At 35.4% G+C, this 27892-nt stretch overlaps 2 protein-coding genes and 1 long non-coding RNA gene across 3 annotated transcripts in view; all 3 read left to right on the forward strand.

Annotated features, from left to right (window-relative positions):
• lhcgr (luteinizing hormone/choriogonadotropin receptor) overlaps positions 1 to 3490 on the forward strand; it is a 45380-nt gene extending 41890 nt beyond the window's left edge. Inside the window, 1 exon segment of the mRNA NM_205625.1 lies at positions 1692 to 3490. Coding sequence (NP_991188.1) covers positions 1692 to 2895 — 1204 coding nt within the window. The 3' untranslated portion in view covers positions 2896 to 3490.
• Positions 3491 to 8907: 5417 nt separating this feature from the next.
• Positions 8908 to 27892, forward strand: part of mertka (c-mer proto-oncogene tyrosine kinase a) — a 65913-nt gene continuing 46928 nt past the window's right edge. The window contains exons 1-4 of the mRNA XM_002664231.8: positions 8908 to 9089; positions 16791 to 17145; positions 19099 to 19199; positions 22221 to 22391. Of these exons, the coding sequence (XP_002664277.3) occupies positions 8993 to 9089; positions 16791 to 17145; positions 19099 to 19199; positions 22221 to 22391 (724 nt within the window). The 5' untranslated portion in view covers positions 8908 to 8992. The remainder of the gene's footprint in view (positions 9090 to 16790; positions 17146 to 19098; positions 19200 to 22220; positions 22392 to 27892) is intronic.
• Positions 13063 to 15955, forward strand: LOC141377084 (uncharacterized). Its single transcript, XR_012389004.1, has 3 exons — positions 13063 to 14153; positions 14203 to 14420; positions 14753 to 15955. It is a non-coding gene; the product is annotated as an uncharacterized lncRNA (long non-coding RNA).

Below are 27892 nucleotides of genomic sequence, written 5' to 3' on the forward strand. Positions count from 1 at the left end.
CAACACAGTGGAGTGAACCGCTAAAATATTCCAGCATGTTTTACGCAGGGGATGCCCTTCCAGCTGCAACCCATCATTGGGAAACATACATGCACTCTCACATTCACACACATACACTACGGCCAATTTCAGTTCATCCAATTTACCTATACCACTTGAGTTTAGACTGTGAGGGAAACCCACACCAACACGGGGAGAACATGGAAACTCCACACAGAAATGCCAACTGGCCCAGCCGAGACTCAAACCAGCGGCCTTCTTGCTGTGAGGCGACAGAGCTAACCACTGTGCCACCGTGCTGCCCTGTAGTGCCCTGTTCTCCCCGTGTTGGTGTGGGTGTCCTCCGGGTGCTCCGGTTTCTCCCAGTCCAAACACATGCACTATAAGTGAATTAGTTTAACTAAATTGTATAAGTGTGTCAATGTGAAAGAGTATGGGTGTTTCCAAGTGATGGGTTGCAGCTGGAAGGGCATCCGCTGTGTAAAACATGCTGAATAAGTTGGCGGTTCATTTCGCTGTGGTGACCCCTGATGAATAAAAGAATTAAGCTGAAGGAAAACGAATGAATGAATTATTTAATAGTTTATTGTGTTTATAACTTTAATTAAATAATTATTAATAATTTAGTTGTGTTTTATCTTTCTTTTTTTATGTTTCTTTTTAATAATAATACTATTTATGTTTTATTTATTGTTAAATAAATTTTATAAATAATACATATACATTTTTAATTTAATTTAATTTAATTTAATTTTTAATTTAATTTAATTTTATTAAATTAAATTAAATTAAATTAAATTAAATTAAATTAAATTTAAGCACAGGGAGAACATGCAAACTCCACACAGAAACACCAATTGAGCCGAGGCTCGAACCAGCGACCTTCTTGCTGTGAGGCGACAGCACTACCCTTTGCGCCAATGCTTCGCACTTTAATTTAATTTAATTTAATTTAATTTAATTTAATTTAATTTAATTTAATTTAATTTAATTTAATTTAATTTTTAATTTAATTTAATTTTATTAAATTAAATTAAATTAAATTAAATTAAATTAAATTAAATTAAATTAAATTAAATTAAATTAAATTAAATTTAAGCACAGGGAGAACATGCAAACTCCACACAGAAACACCAATTGAGCCGAGGCTCGAACCAGTGACCTTCTTGCTGTGAGGCGACAGCACTACCCTTTGCGCCAATGCTTCGCACTTTAATTTAATTTAATTTAATTTAATTTAATTTAATTTAATTTAATTTATTTTATTTTATTTTATTTTATTTTATTTTATTTTATTTTATTTTATTTTATTTTAATTGCAGACAAAGGGATTAACCCTCCTGTAAAAGTCTTTTTAAATTATTTTAATTCAGCTAAATTCATATTTATTTTTATTGCGCTTTTTCAAAGCAGAACACTGAAACCAGTTAATTGCTTGTAAATTGAAACTGCGTCAGTCCAGTGTTTTACAGTTAAAGTTCAGTTTAGTTCAATTCAATTTAATAATGTAAATGTCATTGAAAAAAGTGGAAAGCCAAGAGTGGAAGAGCAATTCTTTAAAAGCACTTTACAGACCCAAGAATATCATAAATATATATCTATTTGGCAGAGTATTGTTAATTATTTTTTATTATAATAATATTTATTTTACAATGTGACAGTATTGAGTATCTCTCTGTTTATTTTTTCAGCCTGTCTGCAATCTCCTCAGATGATCCTCTTGAGTCAGATGTCATTGGATCGTCATCCGTCGAGGACACTTTCGGTAGCATCGACTTCCACTATCCAGACCTGGATTTATGCCAACAGCGCCAAGCACTTCAGTGCAGCCCCGAAGCTGATGCATTCAACCCCTGCGAGGACATCGCTGGATTCAGCTTCCTGCGGGTCGCCATCTGGTTCATCAATATCCTGGCCATCGCAGGAAACCTGGTCGTCCTGCTGGTTTTATTCACTAGCCGCTGCAAATTGACCGTTCCCAGATTTCTAATGTGCCATCTAGCCTTCGCCGACCTGTGCATTGGCATCTACCTGCTCATGATCGCAACCGTTGACTTGCGAACACGTGGACACTACAGTCATCATGCAATCGAGTGGCAAACCGGAGCAGGATGCGGCATCGCTGGATTTCTATCTGTATTCGGTGGCGAATTATCCATCTATACTCTATCCACCATTACAGTGGAGCGCTGGCACACAATCACTCACGCTCTCCGACTGGAAAGACGTCTGGGATTAAGCCAAGCATCGCTAATTATGACCATCGGATGGCTGCTTTGTTTAGCGATGGCACTCCTTCCCTTAATAGGCGTCAGCAGCTACAGTAAAGTCAGCATGTGTTTGCCGATGGACATCGAAACGCCTTTATCGCAAGCTTACGTTATACTCCTGTTGCTCTTTAACGTTGGTGCATTTCTCGTGATTTGCGGATGCTATGTGTGCATTTACAGTGCAGTACGTAATCCTGAATTCCCAGGACGCGCCGCTGATGCTAAAATCGCGAAGCGAATGGCGGTTTTGATATTTACCGACTTTCTGTGCATGGCGCCTATTTCGTTTTTCGCTATTTCGGCAGCCTTTAAAGTGCCTTTGATCACCGTGACCAACTCCAAAATACTGCTCGTGCTTTTCTACCCCATTAATTCCTGCGCCAATCCATTCCTCTACGCCATCTTCACCAGAGCCTTCAGGAAAGACGCTTGTATTCTCCTGAGCTCCATGGGCTGCTGTCAAAGCAAAGCTAACTTGTACCGGATGAAGACGTACTGCTCGGAGAACATCAACCGAAGCAAAAGCAGCTCCGGCTCCAATGCGAACTCGAAAGGGCCTCGAGCCGTCATGTGGATGTCAAGCTTTCCTCAGTTAACACCTCGACCGCACATACAGAGAGTCTAGCTGGGTTTCCATCACTCCATGTTAATGCGCATTTTGAAGTATCGCATGAGAAACGAGTGATACATTTCAAATAAAAATCCCTTAAAGGTGCTATAGGTGCATTTTGGACTCCTCCAGTGCATGAATATACCAAAATGGGCTGTATTTTATTGATCTAAGTGCATGGATTAAAACGCACGGTGCACTTAGAATGTGTCTGAATTCACTTATTTGAGGGGTGGAAAAACCGTTGTCGCACCAAGCGCATAGTCTAAAAAGGTTGTCCTTATTCCCTTGATGAAGTTATGGATGGCTTTGAAGTAACGCACCAGTAACAAGTGACGAATTTTGAATAAAAATGCCTTGAAGCTGCTGTAGGTACCTTTTTGGAATTCTCTAATGCATAAAATTACAATTTTGGGCTCTATTTTAATGATTTATGTGCATGGATTAACACACACCAGGCACTTAGAATGTGTCTGAATTCACTTTCGCTATTTTAAGAAGGGGAAAAAAGGTTGTTGCACCAAGCGCATGGTCTAAAACGGTTGTCCTTATTTTCTTGATAAGTTATGGATGGTTTTGAAGTATCGCATGAGAAACGAGTGACACAATTAGAATAAAAATCCCTTAAAGCTGCTGTAGGTACGTTTTGGAATCCTCGATTGCATAAAAATACCATTTTGGGCTTTATTTTAAGGGTTTAAGTGCATGAATTAACACACACGGTGCACTTAGAATGTGACAAAATCCACTTTCGCTATTTTAAGAAGGGGAAAAATGTTGTCAAACCAAGCGCATGGTCTCAAAAAATTGTCCTTATTCACTTGATGAAGTTATGGATGGTTTTGAAGTATTGCATGACAAAAGAGAGACACATTGCGAATAAAAATCCCTTAAAGCTGCTGTAGATACATTTTTGGAATTTTCTAATGCATGAAATACAATAATGGGCTCTATTTTAATGATTTAAGTGCATGGATTAAAACACACGGTGCACTTAGAATGTGTCTGAATTAACTTTTTTGTGGGGTGGAAAAATTGTTGTGGCACCAGTCGCAAAGTCTATGATTAATTATCCTTATTCTTTTGATGAGTTATGGATGGTTTTGAAGTATCGCATGAAAATACGAGTGACAAATTGTGAAAAAAAATTCCCTTAAAGGTGCTGTAGGTCTGTCTTTGGACTCCTCTAATGCCTAAAAATACCATAATGAGCTCTATTTTAATGATTTAAGTGCATTGACTGAAGTGCACGATGCGCTTAGGATGTGTCTGAATCCACTTTCACTACTTTAAGTAGGAGAAAAAAACTGTCTTTGCACCAGGCGCATGGATTAAAAAGATTGTCCTTGTTTTCTTAACAACTTATGGATTTTTTTGTAGTATCGCATGAAAAACAAGAGACAAATTGCGAATAACAATTCCTTAAAGGTGCTGTAGGTAAATTTTAAAACTCCTCTAATGCATAAAAATACAATACTGAGCTCTGTTTTAATGATCTAAGTTTATGGATTAAAGCATCTGGTGCACTTACTATGTGTCTGAATCCACTTTCGCTATTTTAAAGGAAGGAAAAAACGTTGTCGCACCAGGCGCATAGTCTAAAATAGTTGTCTTTATTTTCTTAATAACTTATGGATGGTTTTACAGTATCACATGAGAAACGAGTGACAATTTGCAAATAAAAATCCCCTAAAGGTATTATAGGTGCATTTCTGACTCCTCTAATGCATAAAAATATCATAATTTTAATATTTTAATGCTCTAAGTGCATTAAATGAAGTGCACAGTGCACTTAGGATGTGTCTGAATCCACTTTCGCTATTTTAAGAGCAGGAAAAACTGCTGTCGAACCAGGCGCATAGACTTGTACTTGTTTTCTTGATGGTTTTGAAGTATCACGTGAGAAAGACAAATTTTGAATTAAAATCCCCCAAAGATGCTGTAGGTACATTTTAGACTCCTTTAATGCATAAAAATACAATAATGGGAACTATTGTAATGATCTAAGTGCATGGAAAAAATGCACAATGCCCTGAGTGTGAATCCACTTTGCTATTTTAAGAAGGAGCAAAACTTTTGTCACACCAAGCGCATAGTCTAAAACGATTATTATTTTAATAAGTTATGGATGTGTTTGGGATTTAACATGCATTAGACCAATCAGACTCTCATCTTTCATTGCCGTTAAGAGCAAATTGTGGTCATGCTATAGCATATTTGCTATTAAAGTGGTAGAAACTAGTCAATCTGGCAACCAGTGTGTGCATGATGTTGGAGGATGGGATGGGCTGTGTGAAAAAACTAACAAACACCTATGCAGTATTTTTAAAGTTGACTGCAATACCCAGTTCAACCACTAGGACTGTCAATTCTCCATACTTCACCCTCACAAAAAGGTTTTTATGATCAGTTGAGGGGGGCTAGACTTGCAAAAAAGGGTTAATGTGAAAAGCGTGTGATGGAAATGCATTTGCCGAATAAACACTGCATTCAAAATTGCCTACTACTCAAGTTGGTACTACATTTGAATTAGAATTCAATACACTACCTATATATTATTATTGTAAGTAGTATGAATAAAATTTGGATGTACTATATCTGCTAATTATTATCACATGACCTACCAGTGTCAGTTGCACCGATTTGCTCCCATTCATGAATTCTCTTGGATGAGCATTATGGGATAGCGTAGCATCCATTTGATCCTCACTTCAGAATCTCAACCAAAGTAGTAGGTCATCCGGGTACTTCTAGCCTACTGTTTTTCCAATACTATGAATTGCTCGGCTCACATACTGTTTTTCCCATATATATAGGAGGGAATTATGCGATTTCGGACATAGCCTCTGATGTAGGGAACATTATACACGTGACTCCTTTATTCTTGTTTACTGTTGGTTGCTAGGTGACCAATACTACAGTCAGCCACTCTAAAAACTTGATGCACCTAATTCGCAATTGGGATTTTTTCCTGTGTTGTGAACTTTAAAAAGATTGACTTCACGGTGGATGGAAACCTGGCTCTAATGTGAGGCGTTCTGCCCTTGAACTTCTGCTGGATCTTATCTGGGAGGCTCGGGGAAGATTATAGGTTTTTTTTTGAAGGACAGTGTAACTCATTTTCACTCATATCTCTCAACGCATGGACTCATGATTCAGAAGACAGAGCATGTCTATTGAGAGAGACTGCAGAGTTTAAAGGGATAGTTCACACATAAATGGAAAGGGGTTGTAAACTTTTATGAGTTTCTTTCTTCTGTTAAACACAAAACAAGTCATTCTGGAAAATATTGGAAATGGCAGCCATTGACTTCAATAGTAGGAACTAAAAATGGCTGTTTATTTCTGACATTTTCAGTATATCTTAATTTGTCATCAATGAAAGAAAGAACTCAACATGGAGGATGAGTAAATGATGACAGAAGTTTCATTTTTGGGTGAACTATCCTTTTAAAAGTGGCTTTTGGGTATCAAAATGTATCAAAAATCCCAATTTCTATGGGATCTTTCATCTGTTGCAGATATTGACTGAGGTGGGAGGCATCAGACTACTTGTAAACATTATGTTGTAACTCTTCACATGCTACACGAGTCAGAATTCAGGATTCCAGTCTGCGTATTCTTTTATATAATTGCTGTAAAAAGTTTAATTTGTCATTTTATGTTTTTACAGGTTTTCTTATTTAAGTTGTATTTTTAACTTATTTAACTAACTAATTGAAGGGATAGTTCATCCAAATCTGACAATTTTGGTATTTACCCATCCTTACTTGTCAAAACCCTGTTTGAGTCTTATATGTTGAGCACAAAAGGAGATATGTTGATAGTCATTGACTTCCATGGTATTTGTTTTTCCTACTCTGGAAGTCAATGGCGTTTTTAACCCAACATTCTTTAAAATAGTTCTTCTTTTGAAAAGAGAGATGGAGAGGGGGAGGAGTAAATGTTCATTGTCGTGAACTATCTCTTTAACTAGTTTCAATCGCTGATGTTTGGAAAAACGTGCTGTTTTTATACTGTTCAAGAGCGCCGCGTTGTGGCCGGTTTAAATATTGTTTTGTAACAATACAATTGTATATTTGAAATTAAATTACTGTGGTAGATTTTAAGTGCCAAAATAGTGTTTTAGGTCTAATAAAATTGAGGCAAAATGTAAGTGGATTCTATGGTGTGTTTTATTTCAGTAATTTCTATACTATAAATGCTCATTCAGTAGGCCTTTATTTGCTTAGGAAAATCAAAGAACCATTTTTTCTATTATGTATTATTATTTTGTTTTCACTTTATTGTTTCTGTCTTTTTTCTTAATTTTATCTTTCTTTCTTCCTTTTTTTCTTTATTTAGTCACACTTTCTTTTGATGGTCCATTTGTTAAATTTAAGTTACATTGCAACTAATTCTCATTTGGTTATATGTAGACTGTTAGGTTGAGGTTGGGGTTAGTGTAAGTTGTCGTAAATGCAAAGTTTCTTATTGTCAGACAAATGTCTGTTGAAGAATCAGCAGATATTAAGCCTACTTATACTCAAATGGACCATCAAAATAAAGTGTTACCCTTTCTTTTTTCTTTCTTTCTTCTTTTGTCTTTCTATCTTTCATTTTACTTTGTTTCTTTTTCCTTTCTTTTTTCTTTCTTATATTCTTTCTTTCATTTCTTTCTTTCTTTCTTTTATTTCTTTCTTTCATTTTTTTCTTTCTTATTTTTCTTTCTTTCATTTCTTTATTTTCCTTCCTTCCTTCTTTCCTTCCTTCCTTCTTTCTTTTCTTTCCTTTCTTCTTTCTTTCCTTCTTTCTTTCTTTCTTTCCTTTCTTTCTTTCTTTTTTTTCCTTCCTTCCTTCCTTTCCTTCCTTCCTTCTTTCCTTCCTTCCTTCCTTCCTTCCTTCCTTCCTTCCTTCCTTCCTTCCTTCCTTCTTTCTTTCTTTCTTTCTTTCTTTCTTTCTTTCTTTCTTTCTTTCTTTCTTTCTTTCTTTCTTTCTTTCTTTCTTTCTTTCTTTCTTTCTTTCTTTCTTTCTTTTGCCAGACTTAAATAATGTCTGAATGAAGGTGAAAGGTTGTAAAAGTCAAAGTGAAAAATGTTATTAAAAATGAACATGGATATCTTAATGCTAAAAAAATTAATCCCAAAACTAATTAATCTAATTTAAATTACACTTATTTACAAATGTATCACATACTAGTTTTTGTAACTATTTATTCTTTGATTTAGTAATCTTTTATTTTCATGTTGTCCTGTATATATGTTTTCATTTTTTGCTTCATTGCATATTTAATTAAATAATACGATTTAACAATTAAACATTGCATGACTTTATGAGTACAAAGGTAAAACTACAAGATAATGAGAAATACAAAAAATAATAACTAATAATAATAATAAATATAAATTAATTTATAAATTAATACAACAAATTACAGAGTAAAAACATTTAAAAGCTCATTATACAGTTTGTACACTTTTTTGTTATAAAACTGCAATAGTGCTGTTATTAAATAATTTAAATTACAAATACATTTCTGCAATTTGGGCAATGCTGAGAAAAATGTACATTTATGAACAACACATTCCCTATGAAATAAATTGCTTATAATGTGATGTTTATCATGAGAAAAACAACAAATACTGTATTTATTTTATTTAAATAACAATAACATATAACATTTTACAGAAAAAAACTATAGATATCAGGGGGAGATAAGTATAAACAATATAAACAGACAAACTGTACAAACATAAAAAGTTATTAAATACATTATAAAACAATACAAGTTTTTTAAGTGCGTCTGACTTTCATGTTAAAAGAGTCTTCAGTCCTGGTAAAAAAAAAGCACATTTCAGTCACAAATGCCGTGTATTTGTAAACTTACCCCATTGCTGCTTGTGTGACGTCACGAGAGGCACCGCGTTTCACCATCGAGAGCGCGCGCGTGGACTCTGAATTCGTCACGGCCAAACAAAACACACACGCGCGCGCGCACACACACATTCCTTCGTGTGTTAAATGACCACGACAAAAGTGAAGTAAGATGTTATTTGCCCTGCAAGTGCTCTGCTTCATATGTGTGTAGATCTGACATCTTTATGCGAGAGGAAGAAGAAGAAGAAAAAGCGTCATGGACTTTATTTTAGGAAAAAGTTTCTCCGCGATGTTTCGCTTTTTGACTCCGCTGCTTCTCGGATTGTTTTCCCAGTCAGTCAGCCTGACAACTGGTAAGATGTGTAGTTTTCTCAAAGTTACTCAAATGGCGTTGTTTAGGTTTTAAACGAGGCCGACTCTTAAACTTTATCGTTCAGAAAGTTTATTGTGAAACTTCTGCACGTGAGGAGATTTGTGTTGTGTTGTTAAATATGGGGGTTTGATATGTTTTGGTCAAATTGAATTAGTTTATCTTGGTCAGACTTTACATTAAGGGTTCTTTAGTTAATATTAATGTGGGGAGATTTGTTTTGTGTAGGTAAAAATTAAGTTTTGCTGTGTTTTGGTCAAACTAAATCAATTTATCTTGATAATTTTACAATAAGGTTTCATTGGTTAATGTGAGGAGATTTGTTTTGTGTAGTTTAAAATTAGATTTTGCTCTGTTTTGGTTTTGAATTAACTTATGGTCAGTTTTTATTAAGGTTTCATTATTTATTGTGAGGAGATTTGTTTTGTGTAGTTAAAAATTGGGTTTTGCTGTGGGTTTTGTTTTGGTCTAATGTTATCAATTAATCTTGGTCAGACTTTACAATAAGGTTTCATAATGTTAGTTATTGTGGGGAGATTTGTTTTGTGTAGCTAAAAATTAGGTTTTGTTATGTTTTAGGTCGAATTGAATCAATTTATGTTGGTCAGACATTGAAGTAATGTTTTATTTAGTTATTATTAATGTCAGGATATTTGTTTTGGGTAGTTAAAAAGGAGATTTTGTTATGTTTTGGTCAAATGTTATCAATTTTATCTCTCACACTTTACAATAAGGTTTCATCACTTATTGTTAGTTGATGTGAGATTTGTTTTGTGAGTTAAAAATGTGGTTTTGTTGTGTTTTTTTTTAATTTTTAAGGATTTTCAATGACCACAGAGAGTCAGGACATTTATTAATGCCTTATTAAAATCTAAATTTATGATTGTCCACGTTAATGCACTTTGAGTTACCACAAGTAAACTAACTTTATTTCGATTAACATTAACAAATATGAATAAATACTGTAATAAATATATTGTTTATTGTTTGTTTATCTTACTAAATACATTAACATTAACTAAAACAAACTTGGTATTGTGTAAAGTGTTACCTTTATATATGGAAACAAAATATCAACAAAAACCTTTATACAGTATTTGTCAATCAAAACAACTTATTTTATTTGTTTGATTTAATACTTATTTGTTTGACAGAACCTATAATTAAATATGTCAGAACACTATTTACGAACACTCATCATAATATATATTATGATTACACCTTCAGATACCTACAAGCAACTTCTCAAACAGTTAGAATACAAAATATTAGTGTAGAAGATTAAATGTTGAAATAATCTGCCCTAGTTTCCTCAAGTTTTAGACTCTAAATGAGTTCACTCTCTTTCTCTTTTGGGATTTGACTCGTTTAAACCTAATAATGTTATTCTACAGTACTGAGGTGGGTTTTGAGGTATTTGTTAGAGGTTTATCTGTAAAATGTCATAAAAATAAACCTTATAGATTAATTTGTGATATGAATAGGTCAATGAATTGAAACATTAAAAGTTCAAAAGTTCTGCAATTTTAGACATTTTCAGGCTGAATCTCATCTAATGTGTCTGAAATTTCCAATATGTTTTCCCTTCCTGATACTGATTCTGATGGCTCCAGCTTTCAGGTATCGGCTAATCGATACCTGGGTGTGTTTCTCTAACATTTTCTTGATTACACCCATGCGGCCATTAAGGACATACTCAGATGTAAACAACAGCATGGATTGCATCACAATCTACTACTGAATATGTTGTTTTTGTTATTTACACTGTCTAAACCCTGTAAAACCCGTGTAAGCTGCTAAATCATAAGAATAAGCAGGGAAAAGGTGTAATATTTTGACAAACTAAGTTTAATAGGGTCTCTTCTGCTTAAATTGTTGTAACATTTGCCAGTCCTTACTAACTTACTTTTTAAGTATTTTTTTATTTAATTTCTTCTGCTTTAGCTCTTTAATTATTCAATGTGTCCCCCCGTGTCCGACTAATTATTGCAGGCCAAAGCATGATAGTAACTGATCATTTTCAGAAGCAGAAAACTTCAGAGTGTGCAAGTTTCCTTTGCTCTACAATATGATGGATTATGAAAAGACTGATTTGGCGAGGAACTATACTTTCATTCTGACGTAATAATCAAGGAAATATGCTGCTGTACTATATAGTCCTGAGCTATGTAACTATCTAACTGTGCTGCATAAATATCATTGCATATGCTGCAGTCTTTGTATGACCACAAATTTCCTTGATTATTACACTAGATTAAAAACCTTATAAAAATATAGAAATGCTTTGCTATACAAACAAACATAGAAGCATACACTGTAAAACTCAACAGTCAACTTTATCAAATGAAGTGTAGTTAACTCAAAATTGACTGAAAGTGAAATCTACTCAACTGAAAAGAGTTTTGAACTCAGTGTTGAAGGTAATGGGTTTATTAAATACCTCATTACTTCAACTTAAATAGAGTAAGTTCACAGTTCTCATATAGATTAGTTTTTTTAATTGAAATGGTTTGTAGCAATCGGTTTTCTCAAACAGTTTGAATTGCCCTAACTTATTGGGTTTTACAGTACTCAGTTGGTTTGAGTTCTCTTCATTTATTGGGGTTTACTGTTCAAATTGCTTCGTTTACTCAAATGGATTAAGTTCACAGTACTCATTAGCATTCGTTTTTTTAACTTAAATGGTTTGTTGCAATCGGTTTCCTCAAATGATTTGAGTTACCTTAACTTATTGGATTTTACAGTGTAGAAGTGTTACTAAAAACAAAGTGCTTTATGCACCAGATGCTTTATTAGAAGCACTTCTATGTTTTCGCTACATAAAGCATATGCCAGAGTAATTGGTGGTTCATTCCGCTGTGACTACCGCTGATAAATCAGGTACTAAGCCGAAGGAATGTGACTGACTTCTATGTTTGTTTGTGTAGCTAAGCTTTTGTTGATATATTTTATATGTTGTTCTGTCTTAGCGATATTGTCCATATCAAAATTTAGCTTCCACAGCTATAACTTGTTTCCATAGCTGAATTTTATTTGTTTACTTCTTATTATATTCTATATTTTAGATAATTTTTTATTTTATATATATTTTTTGAGGTCACAGGCAGTTGTATGAGCATTTCATTGCATATTGCACTGTGTATGTGACAAATACAGTTTGAATAGGGAGTGAGAGTACAGTTCCTATCACTGTAGAAAGTAGCAACATTTATTTCTCCGTCGCTCTTCGTACACGATTTAACTACAAAAAAGTCAACTTGAAATGGGAAAATCATCGAAATTATCTTTTTTGAACGAGATCCTAATGGTCTAATCCATTTCAATGACCTATGCTAAGCTAACAGTGCTCTGGCTAGACCCGGAAATTGGCTGAATGGATTCAAAAAGGATAAAACCAAACTCTTTAACTCTATTCTTTCTTTCTTTCTTTCTTTCTTTCTTTCTTTCTTTCTTTCTTTCTTTCTTTCTTTCTTTCTTTCTTTCTTTTTTTCTTTCTTTCTTTCTTTCTTTGTCTTTTTTTCTTTCTTTCTTTCTTTCTTTCTTTCTTTTTATTTGACAAAAAAAGTAGGTGAATGCACTTAATTCATCATGGATATACACAAAGTTTGAAAAAAAAAAATCTTATTTCATTGTGGTTATTGATGTGAAGATTATACAGATTACACTCCTCCCGGTTGCATTATAAGTATAAGTAAATACAAATACAATAGCAAAAAAAGCAGTCCATCAACATACTTTTCTGCTCATGACAAAATAGTTTTTTATTACTAAAGCATTGATTAGCATTGAATTGTGCATCGGTTATATGAGTTCTGGTTGATCTAGTTCAGTGAATTCAGAGATTTACTGTCTTGTAGTAGTAAATATGAAATTATGTCTCGATGAGAGCAGCTTGTGCTTCCTTTTGTTACAGATTATATCAAAGAAAGAATTTCCTTTTGCTCCTGGAGAGCAGAAAGCTGCTTTTTTCCACTGCGTTACTGAAGCAGTGCCAGACCTGAGTCACCCCACTGCAAATATATATCCAATAAACAAGTGTTTCCCTTACTGAAAATTAGTGCGGCTGGACCACCAACAGCATAACTTGATATGGTACTACTCACTCTCAAGTGGTTAAAAACCTTAATGAGTTTCTTTCTTCTGATGAACACTGAAGATGGTAATCTGAAAATTGCTGGAAAACTGTAACTATCAGATTGACTTAGGGAAAAATATACTATGGAAGTCAATGGTTACAGGTTTTCAGCATTTTAAATATCATTTTCTGTGTTCAACAGAAGAAAGTGAGTAAAACAGGTTTATTACTTTTATTTATTTAATTTTATTTAGGTTTATTACAGGTTTATTTAATTGTTATTTTTTCATTTACAAGGATACTACAAATACTACAAAATAAATATTACAAAAAAATGAGTAAATTATGACAGGACTTATTGTGAAATATACTAAAATCTAGCAATAATTTTATTGCTAAATTATTTTGTAGTTTTTCAAAGTGCTGCGTTTAGTTGATCAGACAGTGCATTTAAAACAGAACGATTTGTTTTTATATTATTATTGCTGAAAATTACTGACACGTTAGCATTCCTGAATTTGAGATAAGCAAAAATAAAAAATAAAAAAAAAAAGAGAAGAAAACATGCTTCAAAAATTTAGAAATTTACATTCAGCAGAGATGCACTAACTTGCTTATCAAAACTATCTGACACTATACATTTTTAGTGCCAATGTCTTGCTTGGTTTGAGACTTGTGAAGCTGCACATTGATGGATTTGCTCTTCAGTGTTTGGACTTTTAGCAGTGAATATTAAACCACACTGAACTGAACTAAACTGAACTTCAACACTGAAAACTGGACTAACACAGTTTCAATTTTCTAGAACTGTTTAGCTGCTTTGACACAATCTACATTGTAAAAGTGCTATAGAAATAAAGATGAATTGAACTGAATTGAATTTTTACTTTACAAAATTTACAATTATATTGCAATATATACTTTTGAACTGAGATTCAAAACATATTACAGTTTTTGCAATGATTAGTACTGGTTAGAATCTGCAGCCATGGAAAAGAAAAACTAAGATTTGTTCAATAAGTTCACTTATTGATAATCCTTGACTTTACAGGGTTTATACAGGTTATGGATTTGAGTAAAATTATTCTGTAAAGGTCTGATAACATTTCTTACAAATTTCAAATATTATCATTTAGAACTTTTTTTGTACCTGTTGTGGTTGAAATTTTACTTGTGTTGTGGTGTGCTGGCGATAAAACACTTCTCAGTTTAAAATGTAGTTACTGTTTTGTCTAAAATGTAATATAAACATGTCAGAGAACATGCAGTTATGTATTGTAAGGTAAAAACATAGTAAATGACAACATTTTTATTTGAACTGTTGAAGAAATGTCTTCTAATATCCTAAAATAAATATTAAATCCAGTGAAACAAAGAATTTCTTTGTTTTTTTCATAGCTGTATGTGTAGGTAAATGTAGGCATTCTCATACTTCTTCACTGTCATGATATGTTTATATTAAGGCTGCATGATGTTGGAAAAAACTGACATTGCAATTTTTTTGTAATTATTTATTGAGATATCAATTCAGTTTCACCAAATGACTTAATCTATTAATATGGATTGGCTAGGAATAGGATTTAGCAGACTTGTGGGGGAAACTGGAGCACCCGGAGGAAACCCATGCGAACATGGGGAGTACGTGCAAACTCCACACAGAACCACCAACTGACCCAGCCGAGTCTCGAACCAGCGACCTTCTTGCTTTGAGGCGAACATGCTATCCACTGTGCTACAGTGCAGCCCTATATTGCTTCATTCTATGTATAATTCTATAAAATGCAGCTTTATTGAAGTTACAAATGGTAAAATTCCTTCTGACAGAATTCTTTAAATTCCTGAAATTTTCACACAGCCACAGTCACATTAAAAACATATGCATATAATAAACTTTCACTCCGGGGTGGCATGGTGGCTCAGCAAAAAGTTCACAAGAAGATTGCTGGCTGGGTTAGTTGGCATTTCAATGTGAAGTTTGCATGTTCTTCACATGTTGACGTGGGTTTCCTCTGGATGCTCCGGTTTCCCCTACCGAGTTGAAGAAACTAAATTGGGCTTAGTGTATGAGTGTGTGTGTGTGAATGTCAGACATATGCTGGAATAGTTGGTGGTAGTGCTCCTCGATTTTGGAAAAATCATAATCATGATTATTTTGATCATAATTGTAATCACGATTATTCAAAACAGTTAAAGTCAAAATTATTCGCCCTCCTGTGAATTTTTTTACATAAATATTTCCTAAATTATGTTTAACAGTGCAAGGAATTATACCAGTATTTCCTCTAATATTTTTACTTCTGGAGAAAGTGTGATTTGTTTTATTTTGGCTAGAATAAAAGCAGGTTTAAATATTTTAAAACCTATTTTAAGGTCAATATTATTAGCCCCCTTAAACAATATATTTTTTTGATTGTCTACAGAAGAAACTACTGTTATACAATGACTTGTCTAATTACACTAATCAAGCCTTTGAATCACACTTTAATCTGAATGTATTTTGAAAAATATCTAGTAAAATATTATTTACTGTCATCATAGCAAAGATAAAATAAATCATTTATTAGAGATGAGTTGTTAAAACTATTATGTGCAGAAATGTGTTTAAAAAATCTTCTTTCCATTAAACAGAAATTGGGGGGGAAAGTTTTACTAATATTCAGGAGGGCTAATAATTCTGACTTCAACTGCATATATACAGGTATTTTCCTTGCTGCAAAGGAAAGAGAAATTAATACAATAGAATAAAAATATGAAACAAACTGTGCATTAAGCATCTTCACTGTCAGAAAAACACCTCAACTACAAAAGTCCTTCAGTCAAGAGCAGTGAGGGATTTTCTCCTTTTGTTGTTTGATTAATGATGAAAACAGGTGGCAGCAGGAATAGTGCGTGGTGTCGCTTTAATGGTTTCTCTTTCACGTGTCTTTTGATTCTCAACTCGTTTGTTTATTACACAAATAAGGGTTAATATGAATAATCACTAAACACTGTGTTTTGATACCTCTTTGACCATTAAAGCGCTCACGTTAAGATGACTTTAGATGTGTGTGCTCTGCTCGTCTGTGCGAATGCTGACCGCATGCTGTTTGTACAGAAGCATGCGGTCTTGTTCGCGCCTTTAAAAACATGAATGATTCGAATGTACATTAATGAACAATGCGCATCACATGCTGCAAACGTTACATTACACTACATGCTTTTAGTCAATTTAATGTGAAGCTAAGCTTTGCAGAGCAACAAGTGTGTACAATTGAAAAGGGGGCAGTATATGATGCAATAACCGTTTATCTTGATTGATGGTTTTTCATAATCATTAGAAGCCAAAATTGAAATCGAAACCGGATTTTCTATTAATTGCACCGCTCTAGTTGGCAGTTCATTCCACTGTGGCGAGCCCTGATATATAAAAGACTAAACCGAAGGCAAATGAATGAATGAACTTTCACTCCAATGCGACTCCACAAATCCTTTGTGTTTTGATCTGTTGTGCTGGTCAACTATAGTCCCATCATATGAACTCAACATTGCATTGATGATAGTGGATGTGTTGAACCCATATATTGTGCAGCGCTAGGTTATATTAACAAAAGCTGTGATTTCCTCCAACAGCTGTCGTCAGTATGAAGCATCCACTGGCTGTTGTCCATCATGAAGGTTCATCTCACTGGGCTCGACAGGGCCGTTCTTTCCGTCCCACACATGCAAGCGAACCGCTGATGGTCCCGGCTCGAGCCCCCAGTGTGCATCTGTCCCAGGAGGAGATCCAGAGACTGCGTTTCAAGCCCACCGTGGGCACCATCCAGCGCTCCGAGGGGGCAGAGGTGCACTTCAATTGCTCCATCGACATCAATGACGTCAGCCAGGACCTCAATATACTGTGGTTTAGAAATGGCAAGGAAATCCATGACAGCATGCAGACCGCGATCTCCACTCAAGGCACAGTCAGCTTGCAGTCCACTATAAGGTAAATGAGAAATGAACCCCTTAAAGGGTCATGAAACCCCCTCGTTTAAGCAGGGCGTTTTCTCACCTCTACTTTGGAAAAAGTCTGAAAAGTGGGCGTGTCCATCTCCGTTTAGGGGGGAGTGTCGGAGGAACTAAAGTGGGATGGTGTGGGAGTGTCTATTTCGGCACGCTGTTTCAGAGACAAAACACACACACACAGGGGAGAAAGTCATGGTGTTTACATGGACATCTGTAGTCGAATTATTTGGCAAATTATTAAATGTTGGACTTTAACTGCAGTTTGGCTCTTTCATTCAGGGAATTCATTCATGTCCCTCCTGACAAACGAGATATTTGATTCGAGGAACTGCTGTAAGCGTGTATTTTTCATGCAATGTTTGATACCGCACGGCGAATGAGAGAAAATAAACCCTCCGCATTTCCCGGAAACTTAGATGCATACAGCAGGTAGTGTCAGAAAGCCGCGTGTGTTATTCCGGTCACAAAATGCGGTGAAAATCCTACACGAGGTTAAAGTTTGGTTGTGATGCTAACATGTTTACACTCAGTGCAATAGTTATTTCGATACGAACAAACTGAATAAACAAAGAGCACTGCTCGCTCACTTACCAAATCTGTAGAGACAGGACAATCACCATCAACTAGAGCCGCGTCTTTATTAAGAGGAGACTACAAGCGAATCCAGATCTCAGCGTTTGCAGATGAGAACAGCTCTCAGGTAAACAATGTTCCTCCTTAGACACTTAAGTTATTGTTGTCGAGCGTCGCGTACACTGTTAATCCACACTTGACTCCAGCTGCGCTCTCACAGAGAGAAAATGAAAACAAAACTTAACTGCAGCAAACTATAAAAGCAACACTTCACACTTGTTTTGCCAACAAAACGCGGGGTCTCTGTCGTCTAAACACTGTGACAGTAATGAATATTAATGAAGTTGCACAATAGAGCGCGCTGATTGGTTTGAACCAAGCTTTACTCATGCATTAATGCAACACACTGTAAGACGTAATAAGACTCACTCTGGCACAGACGTCCAGTCTGCACGCTGGAATACAGGCTATTATGTCATGGCCGTGACGCAGCTTCAAAAATTCGTTTCAAACCGGAAGTACGAATTAGCTTGAAATAACGCAAAAACAACCAATTTACACTTTTTAGTGAAATATAGGTGTCCTAATAGTGTTTTTAGCAAAAAAATGTTTTGTACAAACGCATTTCAGCTGCATGTCGCGTGGACTGTAATCCACACATGAGTCTGGCTGCACTCTCATATCGGGAAATGAAAACAAAACCTTCGTTGCAGCACATTTATAAACACGACACCGACGACCCGTGTCTACAAACGATTCTTCTTCTTCGGTGCGCCACGGCTCAAAGCAGATTTTTTCGTCTTTATATTACCAAAAGTGGATTCTGATACGCCCTGAATCTGTTTGCACCCTGCGCTTTGCACTTTGCACCTGGATTGTCAAAATAGAGCACCCCATAAACACAATCAAACCTTAAAAAAAACATTGTGGACCACCCCTTAAGGAAATATAAACCTGCTAAAAATGCTCCTTTTCAACAAACACTGATTATCTTCACTTAAAAAAAAGTATGACGAGTGGAATTTTAGCTAATTAATTTAATTACAGTAATTCATAAAAAAATATAAATAAAAAAATCATAATAAATGCATATACTTGCTCTTATATGATTTTTTAAAATTAAAAACTGCTGTAATTGTATTAAAATGTCTAATCAATCTGTAATTTCTTAATTGACTCTAGCACAGTTATTGCATTTAAAACATTTCTCACAACTGTACTGTTCAGTCATCTTGTTCCTTTTTTCTTTGCGAAAACATGTAATAGTCAGCTAATAGAGGTAAAAGTTTCATCAACAGATTTTTGAGATGTTTAGTTTCTGAACTGTTCTTAATTTATTCCCTGTGACGTCCTCTTTCAGCATTAAAAGTGTGCAGAGAGCAGATGCTGGAGAATATCACTGCAGACTCAGTGTCAGTAACAAGTTCATCGAGTCAAACTCCATCAATCTGGTAGTAGAAGGTGAGTTTGATTTTGCACACTTTCGCAATGGTATGCATCCTCCTACTGAATTATTGTGAAATTGTAATTCTCTTTCAAATATTTCCCAAGCGCTGTTCACTGGAGGAAATATTTTTCAAAACATTTTGAAACATAATTATTTTAATTACTAATTTTTAAATAACTAATTTCTTTTGTCTGTGTCATGATGACAGTACATTAGAGGTCTGCGCAGGACAATTTTTTTTAGTTCTGCTCCCACCAGATTTTATTCCACACCAATCACTCCTGCAGTATATTCAGCCTTTGTTTACCCACTGCCTGCTTAAAATAATTTTCCACCCAACCTGACCGATTTTGCTAAATTTAGATCTGGTTTCCAAAATCTCACATTTAAATTGGGTACTACCAAAAGAGAGAGATAACAGATAAAACTGTAGGTTGTGCAAGGATTGTAGGCTCATTGAAGTTTATTATAAACTAATTATGAGAGAATCACGTGCTTATGATTGAACACAGCTGGTCATGCATTAGCCAATTCATGACTTGCCAATTAGACGAATCCAAATCGACACCATAGACATGCTCCAGTAAATAATCATCTCTTAAGAGCAATCACTATCTGTTCAGTAGCTGCTACAGCAGAGGAGTTTTAAGATCTACCTGAGCTTAAACTCCCCTCTCACCCTGCAGGGAGTCCTGGGCTTGAGGATCTTATAGTCTCTCCCGGGACAGCATGCCAGGCAAGCTTTATAATCAGTCATCAGCTAAAGTTGATTTTTACATCTGCGTCAAGCGCACGCGTATGCTATGGTACTGCCTAATTGTGAATGCATAGCCCTCGCTGTGACACCGCTGACGTGCACCTCTCAAAAAAATGTAACTACTCATTGCAACGACGCGTAGTGCAAGCTCTGTGATTGGTCGGCCTGGTAGCGCTGACGAGTGTGGGTGGGACCAAGAGCCTGTTGTTTTGTTTCTGTTTACAGTCGAGTGTGGAGTTCCGTGAAGAAGCTCCAGATGGGAAGTTTTGTTCTGTGTTTACCTCATGGTTAAAGTTGTTGCATGTCCGCTGGTTCCTGCCTCAGAATGAGAGCGTTTCAACCACTTGTGCACTAAGGAAGCTTTCAGAAAAAACAACACCAGCGAAGAAACTCGACACAGAGGAACATAAACACCTCATTGCCATCTAGCGTTAGTGATGCACGTTGCATGCGCCGTGGGTCACGCCGATCACTTGACACAGAAGTATAAACCAGGCTTAAGTGTGAATTCGCTTTAAACCTGAGGTTCCAGTCTTGTGACTGTTAAAGCCTGACTTATACATCTGCATCAAGTGATCGGCGTGACCCACGGAGCATGCAACATGCGTAGCTGTGCATTTATACTTCTGCGCTGTCTCTGTTGCTCTGCAATACCACTTCCGAAACGCTAGTTAGCAGTGAGGTGTTTATGTTTCTCTGTGTCGAGTTTCTTCGCTGGTGTTTTGTTTTTTCTGAACACTTCCTGAATGTACAAGTGGCTCAAACTCGCTCATTTTGAGGCAGGAACCGGCGGACGTGCAACAACTTTAACTATGAGGTAAACACAAAACAAAACTTTCCATCAGGAGCTCCTTCACAGGACTCCACACTTGTAAACAATCAATCCATCTGGCTTGTGCGGCTCTCGTTCCCACCCACATTCATCAGCGCTACCAAGCCGACCAATCACAGGGCTTGCGCTACCCCCGTTGGGACGTGTAGTTACATTTTTTTGAGAGGTGCACGCCAGCTACGCCGACAGCCACGGCGAGGGCTATGCGTCCATGCGTAGGCTGCGCCGTAGCATACGTGTGTGCTTGACGCAGAAGTATAAATCAGCTCTTAAGGGTAAATCTTTAAGGTATTATCACATTGCGCAAAGGGTATTATTTTTCCATTTGCGTCTATGACGGATGAAAAAGATATACATTAGACTTGCCTGGTTTCTCAACAGTAAACTGACCCTTTTCTAGTGCAAGCTGAAGGACAGCGCATTATCATTTGCTCTCCCATGTTGGTAAAGCCCACACTGAGGACTGTTATGCAGATGATGCGCGCACAGCCTGTGATCAAAAAGCACATGCAGAAAGCACTGGTCATGCCTTCAGCATGTGTTGTAGTCGTGAGCACTGGCTGTATTGGTGCTCAGTAAGAATAAAGAAATCACACATATGCCATTTCAAAATAATGTCAGGATTCGGGGTCACTATATTATTATATTATTAGCCCGTATATATATATATATATATAGTATATATTATTATTACTTTCGTTCGAATTACACCAGAGTTACCGACCGCTACCATGTTTTATTCGGCAGCTTATTCCCACGGCTGTACTGCAGACCTCTACAGTGCATCATATTTCACTTGTTATTTAGAAGTTTTTTTTTTAATACTATTATTCAGCTTAAAGTGCAATTTAAAGGCTTATCTGGTTTAAATATGTTTACTAGACCTGTCAGGTTAATTAGGCAAGTCATTGGACAACAGTGTTTTCTGTAGCCTATCAAGAAATATATATATATTTAAGCCAAATTAAAATAAATAGGACTTTCTTTAAACATCACTTGTGTATCATTTATAAAAGAATACAAATTTCTCTAGTAGGCTAATAATTTGACCTTCAACTGTATATTCTTATGCACTTTTTTATGTGGCACTAGCAACACCATCATGGATTTGATTCCCAGTTGATGCATAAAAACAAAGCACTTAAATGCAAATGATAAAAGCATCAGTCCAATAATACAAATATATTTTTTTTCAGCCAAATTAAGACTTTTTTTAAAACATGACTTGAGTATTATTTTAAAATAATTTTAATTTCTCTCAAATGTACATTTTATGCACTGTTTCGCAAGACACTAGCGACACCGTCATGGATTTGATTCTCAGTTGATGCATGAACAAAACATTTAAATGCAAAAGATCAGTCAAATGCATATATACAAATGCATTCAAGCACTAGTTATGCGTTTCAGACATTTGATGTTTTGCCACATTTGACTCGATTTCAGGCCTGCCGACCTTCATTATACAGCCGAGTGATGTGAACATCACAAGAAACACACCTTTCACACTGACCTGTGAAGCTGTCGGACCCCCAAATCCGGTCACTATTAAGTGGCTCCACAAAGGCAAGAGATTTCTGGAGAGCAACCAGTCGTCCAGCATCATCCCCATTGAAGGTAAGAACATGTAGTATTTTTAGTGCTATACAGTATATTCAAAAAATGACTTTGCATTGGTGTATGTCTCCTTAATACACTGCTAACAACGAGTAAAAAGGTCATTTTAAAGAAATGGCTCAAAAAGAGGCTCCATCTGTAGGTGAAAAGCATGAAATTGTAATAGAGGGGTATGATATGGAAGTACTGACCCCTTAAGACAACAATCCTATCAAATTTCTTCATGCTGGGGAAAGTGGTTGAGAAGAAATGTCATGTTTACTTTTAATTGTGGTTGGAGGGTCCAGCCAGTTAGTCCAATGACGGTGTCTACTGGTGGACGAAGGTTCACTGCATGTTCGGTCTTTCCAGTGCACAATGTTGATTTACTTTAAACTTAACTCATATCCGACTCCATTTTTTATATGAGGTGGTTTAGAATATTACTATATTTATCCTCGTTTCAACTGACTCCAATTATAAAACATTGATAAGATTATTTTGTTGCTTTTAAAATTATTTTAGATTATGATTGATGTTACACCTGGCTCAAGGATGCAACATAATGAGGGAGACGACAAGGAGAAGTATAATCAAAAAGAATATTTATTTAACTCAATTTAAATTATATACTCCAAAATATCAGTATCAGTATGTTCAATCAGTGTGAAATGCAAATGAATGGATGCGGTAAATGTTGTCAGTGATCGTGTATGGATGCGAAAGAATGCATAATGCCCAAATAGGAGCGCGGCTCTGGCCAACTGCCAAGTGAATGGACAGCGACCCCGACAAACTCTCTGCCGGGGTTTAAATAAGGGAGCTGACCAGCATCAGGTGCGCTGAAGGCACGCCCCCAATCTGGAATCAAAATCAAACACACAAACAAAACAACGCAGTCCTAACAATTGAATATTCTCTTCAGTTCATTATTGTATGTTACTCTTGTTCATTCGGATTCCTATAACATATTTGTACCAGCCGAGTCTACAATCTCTTAAGCACAAGCATGTCAGTCTTGTTCACTAAACAGTGGCGATTATAGAGTGGAGGAACTATGATGTCAATTTGTATGCAAAAACCTGGAAGCGAGTTAGCATTTTAGCACTTCCGGTTCCCTCGTCCCAAAGTCAATGGGTTTTTTGAATGGGGTTTCAGTAAAATCGCTTAAATAAGGTCCGTGGCTAACACAAATTCAAAATATTTTCACGTTTTGTTCTATGACATAAATCACATCAGTTACAGCACACTTTTGAATTTTTAATTCGGCCATGCTTCTTTAAAAAGACGGCTGCTATCAAGTTGCTAAATGGGACTACAGGCGGTGTCGGAGACATTATACGTCATCGAGCTGATCTGGTCTGGAGCGCAGCTCGCTTGTGTTGGGCATTTGGATTTGTCTGTTATTTAGGTATTTTCATGAATAGTATTTTATAGTTTTTTGTGTTTTTCTAATTAAGAATTCAGATTGTGTATAGATAATGCCTTCACATGTAAAGGCTGTCGAGAATAAATGTTGATCATTTATTTTAATTAAACAATATTATGAAGATACTGCTCACCAGTGCTGCCTGTCCCTTTCCTGCTCTCAGTAATGCAAACGTGTGAAAAAATGTGTAAAAATACAGACATATTAACTGTCATTTTAACGTGATCAAGTGATTTTTCGTCTTTTTTTATTCATCTGAACACCATTTAATTCTGTCATAACTGCAATATTTACACTCCCCCATAAAACGTATAGCAGATGTGACTGTATGGGCTGCTTTTCGCTGTACGTCGTGACATAAATGGAATATTGAATGTTGCTCTGTGTCCATGATGATGGAACTTGCAGGCATTTGATAGACTTGTTCCTCCTCACGCCTCATTTCTGTCGTCTGCTAAGGTAAGCAGGCTGTGTGCACGAGCGATACACTTATTTAAACATGTCTTATGATAATACTATAAAGGCAGATTTATACACACAGTTTTAAAACTTTTAGAACAACCGCAAAGCAAAACAGATGTATTTCCCACGTAAAAACGGTCCAAAAGGCATGTAGGTTTAAGTGTTTTTGCTTATTTATTTATAATATATATTTATAATATTATTATTATTATTATATTATTTATAATATATAGCGTGGATTATAATATAATATACAGAGATATTAACTTTTTGTCATGGACATTATTTCTAAAAATAAGCTTAATAAGTTGTCTGTAGCAGGGTGGGGCTGACGTCACAGACGAGCGCCCCGAGGGCTCTGTAGTCCGTTTATAGCCTAATGTTAGCTTTTTTACTCTTGCGTTTGCATTTAAGATCCAAAAGTGCTCCAAGTTGTATTTTCGTGTGAGGATTATCCGGCTGGACAAAACGTGTAAGTGTAATGAGCAGTGTTGGAACACAGAGCTTATTATTTGCAATCTTCGAAAAGCCTATGGGAAAATCCTATAGGGATTTTCACGAGGGAACCAGTTTTATGCTAGCAGCCGATTAGCCTACAAAGTGACGTCATAGTTCCTCCACTCTATTAGGATAGATTAGGATATTTTTTTTAGGCGGTTCCCATCAAGCTGCTATCTACTAAATCAGACAGAGCTATTTAGTCATGCAACGATCATTACTATAGAATTAAGCAGACCAGTCATACTTAAACTATTAATAACTTTGAGTAATCACTATATTCAGGGCTGGAGCAAGCTGAACTGCCGCTGTAGGCAAAGGACGGTCTCTAGACGGCACTAGAAGCGGATATTACTGAGGGCGTGGGTGGTGAGGGTAGTGTCGGGGACGCGCTGCCCTCTGTATTCTGCCGCCCTAAGTAGCCACCTAGGTCGCCTCTATGGACGCGCCGGCTCTGACTATACTATCCAAATAGTATTATAAGTTTAGAGATGAAGGTCTATTCCCTTAGATATCCTTTTACAGTATATGTATACATCAATTAATGCCAATGTGTCAGTCAAAGTTCCAAGAACATTGTATAGCGTGCCGCACTGCTCCGTCTATCGTGTTTTAGTCCGTTACTATCCTGTACAGGGGCTTTTAGTGCTGTGGACTTACCGTAATCTTCTTGAGGTGATAACACAAACTAATAATTCAACACATAACAATTTATTAGTCAGGTAAATGTGTATTATGCCAATTCATTCAGTCAATTCATAAACGATCAATACAAGACATCCAATTCTCAAAGACAAATCCAAGATTAAAAGATGCATACCTGACTTCAAAATATACATAGGGGGCTGACCTCATTATATAACATTTAGAAACTTTACCTTAAGTAGTCAATCAAAAAATCTCCTCGAGGAAAGGGGTGTGTGATTAACAAAAGGCATTTGCATTTAGTGGGAGAGTTTCTGCCTATAGAAAAGGCACACCCTTCACAGTGGTTCAAAAGTTACCTGAAGTTATATATATATATTTTATTATGTCTATTTCTGAGGAAATGAGATTAATGTACCCATCACACTGAGGCATTTCAATTGATATCAAACACGATAGATGAAGTCACTTGGGTTGATTTAGAACATTCAGACTTTGAATTGACCATTCTGTTCGAGTGTAGTATGTAGAAAGGGTGGGTGAACAGGGATGCTTCAAATGTAAATGAAGGAATGGAGGGGAGCTGGTTTTCCAGCATTCCCACCTGGTGGGTTGTGGAGCCGATTGTCTCTGTGCTTTCAGCTCATATTTGAATTGTCAAAGACATCAAAGTATTTGTGATAAGTCTTACATGGTGCCAATATATATATATGTATCTGGAATCCCCCCCCCCCTAATCTTTGATATGTAACCCTTAACAGAACTTTGAATGGCAGGATCTGATAACATTACTGCTTAAATAACATAAACACCTAAACATAAAATACTTTACGGGACCAGTGTATCGCTCATAAAGAGTTTAATAGAAAATCTGGAAAATACACCATATTCTGAATACAGAAGTGATCGACACATGATCAGGGCTAAATAATGTTTGTTTTGTTACAGTAACAGATTTGCTGCCCTCATGATTAGTTTTTAGAGAATTGGAAGTTGGGTCACAAGGTTAAAGAGTTATTTCCCAAGAGCCTGTTGACTCTAAATGACCCTTCAGTAAACCGTGTTACTGCTGATAAAAAAATGACGATCTGTTCCTGTGGTGAATCAGGACACGCCAATTACAGGAAAACATGCATCGCTGACACAGGAAACGATAAAAACCAAACCAACTCTGCGAGAGATTAAAGCATATTCCTAGATCATATTAATAATATGTATATTGTCATGAAAGTAGTTGTCCTTCATAAAAAATAAATAATAATAAATAAATAATATATTATAATACATAAGTTAAAGGAAATGATGATGATGATGATGGTGATGTGTTATAATATTGCATTATCCTACACAAAAAATATTTTATACAATTATTTTATAAATAAATAAATGCTTTTAAATAATAATATTAATTATTATTATTATTATCATTACTTGTATTATTATTATTATTATTATTATTATTATTATTATTATTATTATTATTATCATTATTATTATTATTATTATTATTATTATTATTATTATTATTATTGGTGGTGGTGTTGTGTTGTCATTGCATCATAATCCATTATTTTCCAATCATTAATATTATTAATCCAATCAAATATAATATAGTTTAATAAATAAATTATATATTATATGAATAAATTATATAATATTAATAAATATTATATTAAAATTATTTGTTAAAATTACTTGTTTTTTCAGTTATTTGCCAATGCAACATTTGTAATTATTTAAACTTATATTTTTTGTTAAAAAATATATGTAATACATTTTATTATTATTATTATTATTATTATTATTATTATTATTATATATTATTATCATTAGTTTTAGCGATGGTGGTAGTAGTAGTAAAAACATGAATAACATTATTTTTATTATTATTTCAATCATTTTGTGTTATTATTATTATTATTATTATTATTAATATTGGTGTTGTTTTGTTGTTGTTGTTGTTGCATTATTAATAAATTGTTTTTAATTATGTTAGAAATTTATTTTTTGTTTTAGTTGCCAATACAGCATTTGAAATTGTTCAAGCAAGAGTTGTCATTTTACTGTTTATATATATATATGTGTGTGTGTGTGTGAGTGTGTGTGTGAGTGTGTGTGTGAGTGTGAGTGTGTGTGTGTGTGTGTGTGTGTGTGTGTGTGTGTGTGTGTGTGTGTGTGTGTGTGTGTGTGTGTGTGTGTGTGTGTGTGTGTGTGTGTGTGTGTGTGTGTGTGTGTGTATATACACACAGCACTAGCAGGTCTGGAATGAAAACCCTTATTTCAATAGCAACATGAACTCCTCAGCTCTTTTATCCATTTACTTTCCAAACAGTGGATGCCATTAAACCTCTTAAATCTATTTTTATTGTGTCAGTCATTATAGTTTCCACTTTTCTGGATGGTAATCTCACATTCCTGAAGCAGGGTCATGAATCCCCATCGCTGAGATCATCCTGCACATTTCATTTTCTGCAGTTATGGAAAATGT

Source organism: Danio rerio, chromosome 13 (assembly GCF_049306965.1).
Source record: "Danio rerio strain Tuebingen ecotype United States chromosome 13, GRCz12tu, whole genome shotgun sequence".
NCBI lineage: Eukaryota > Metazoa > Chordata > Actinopteri > Cypriniformes > Danionidae > Danio > Danio rerio.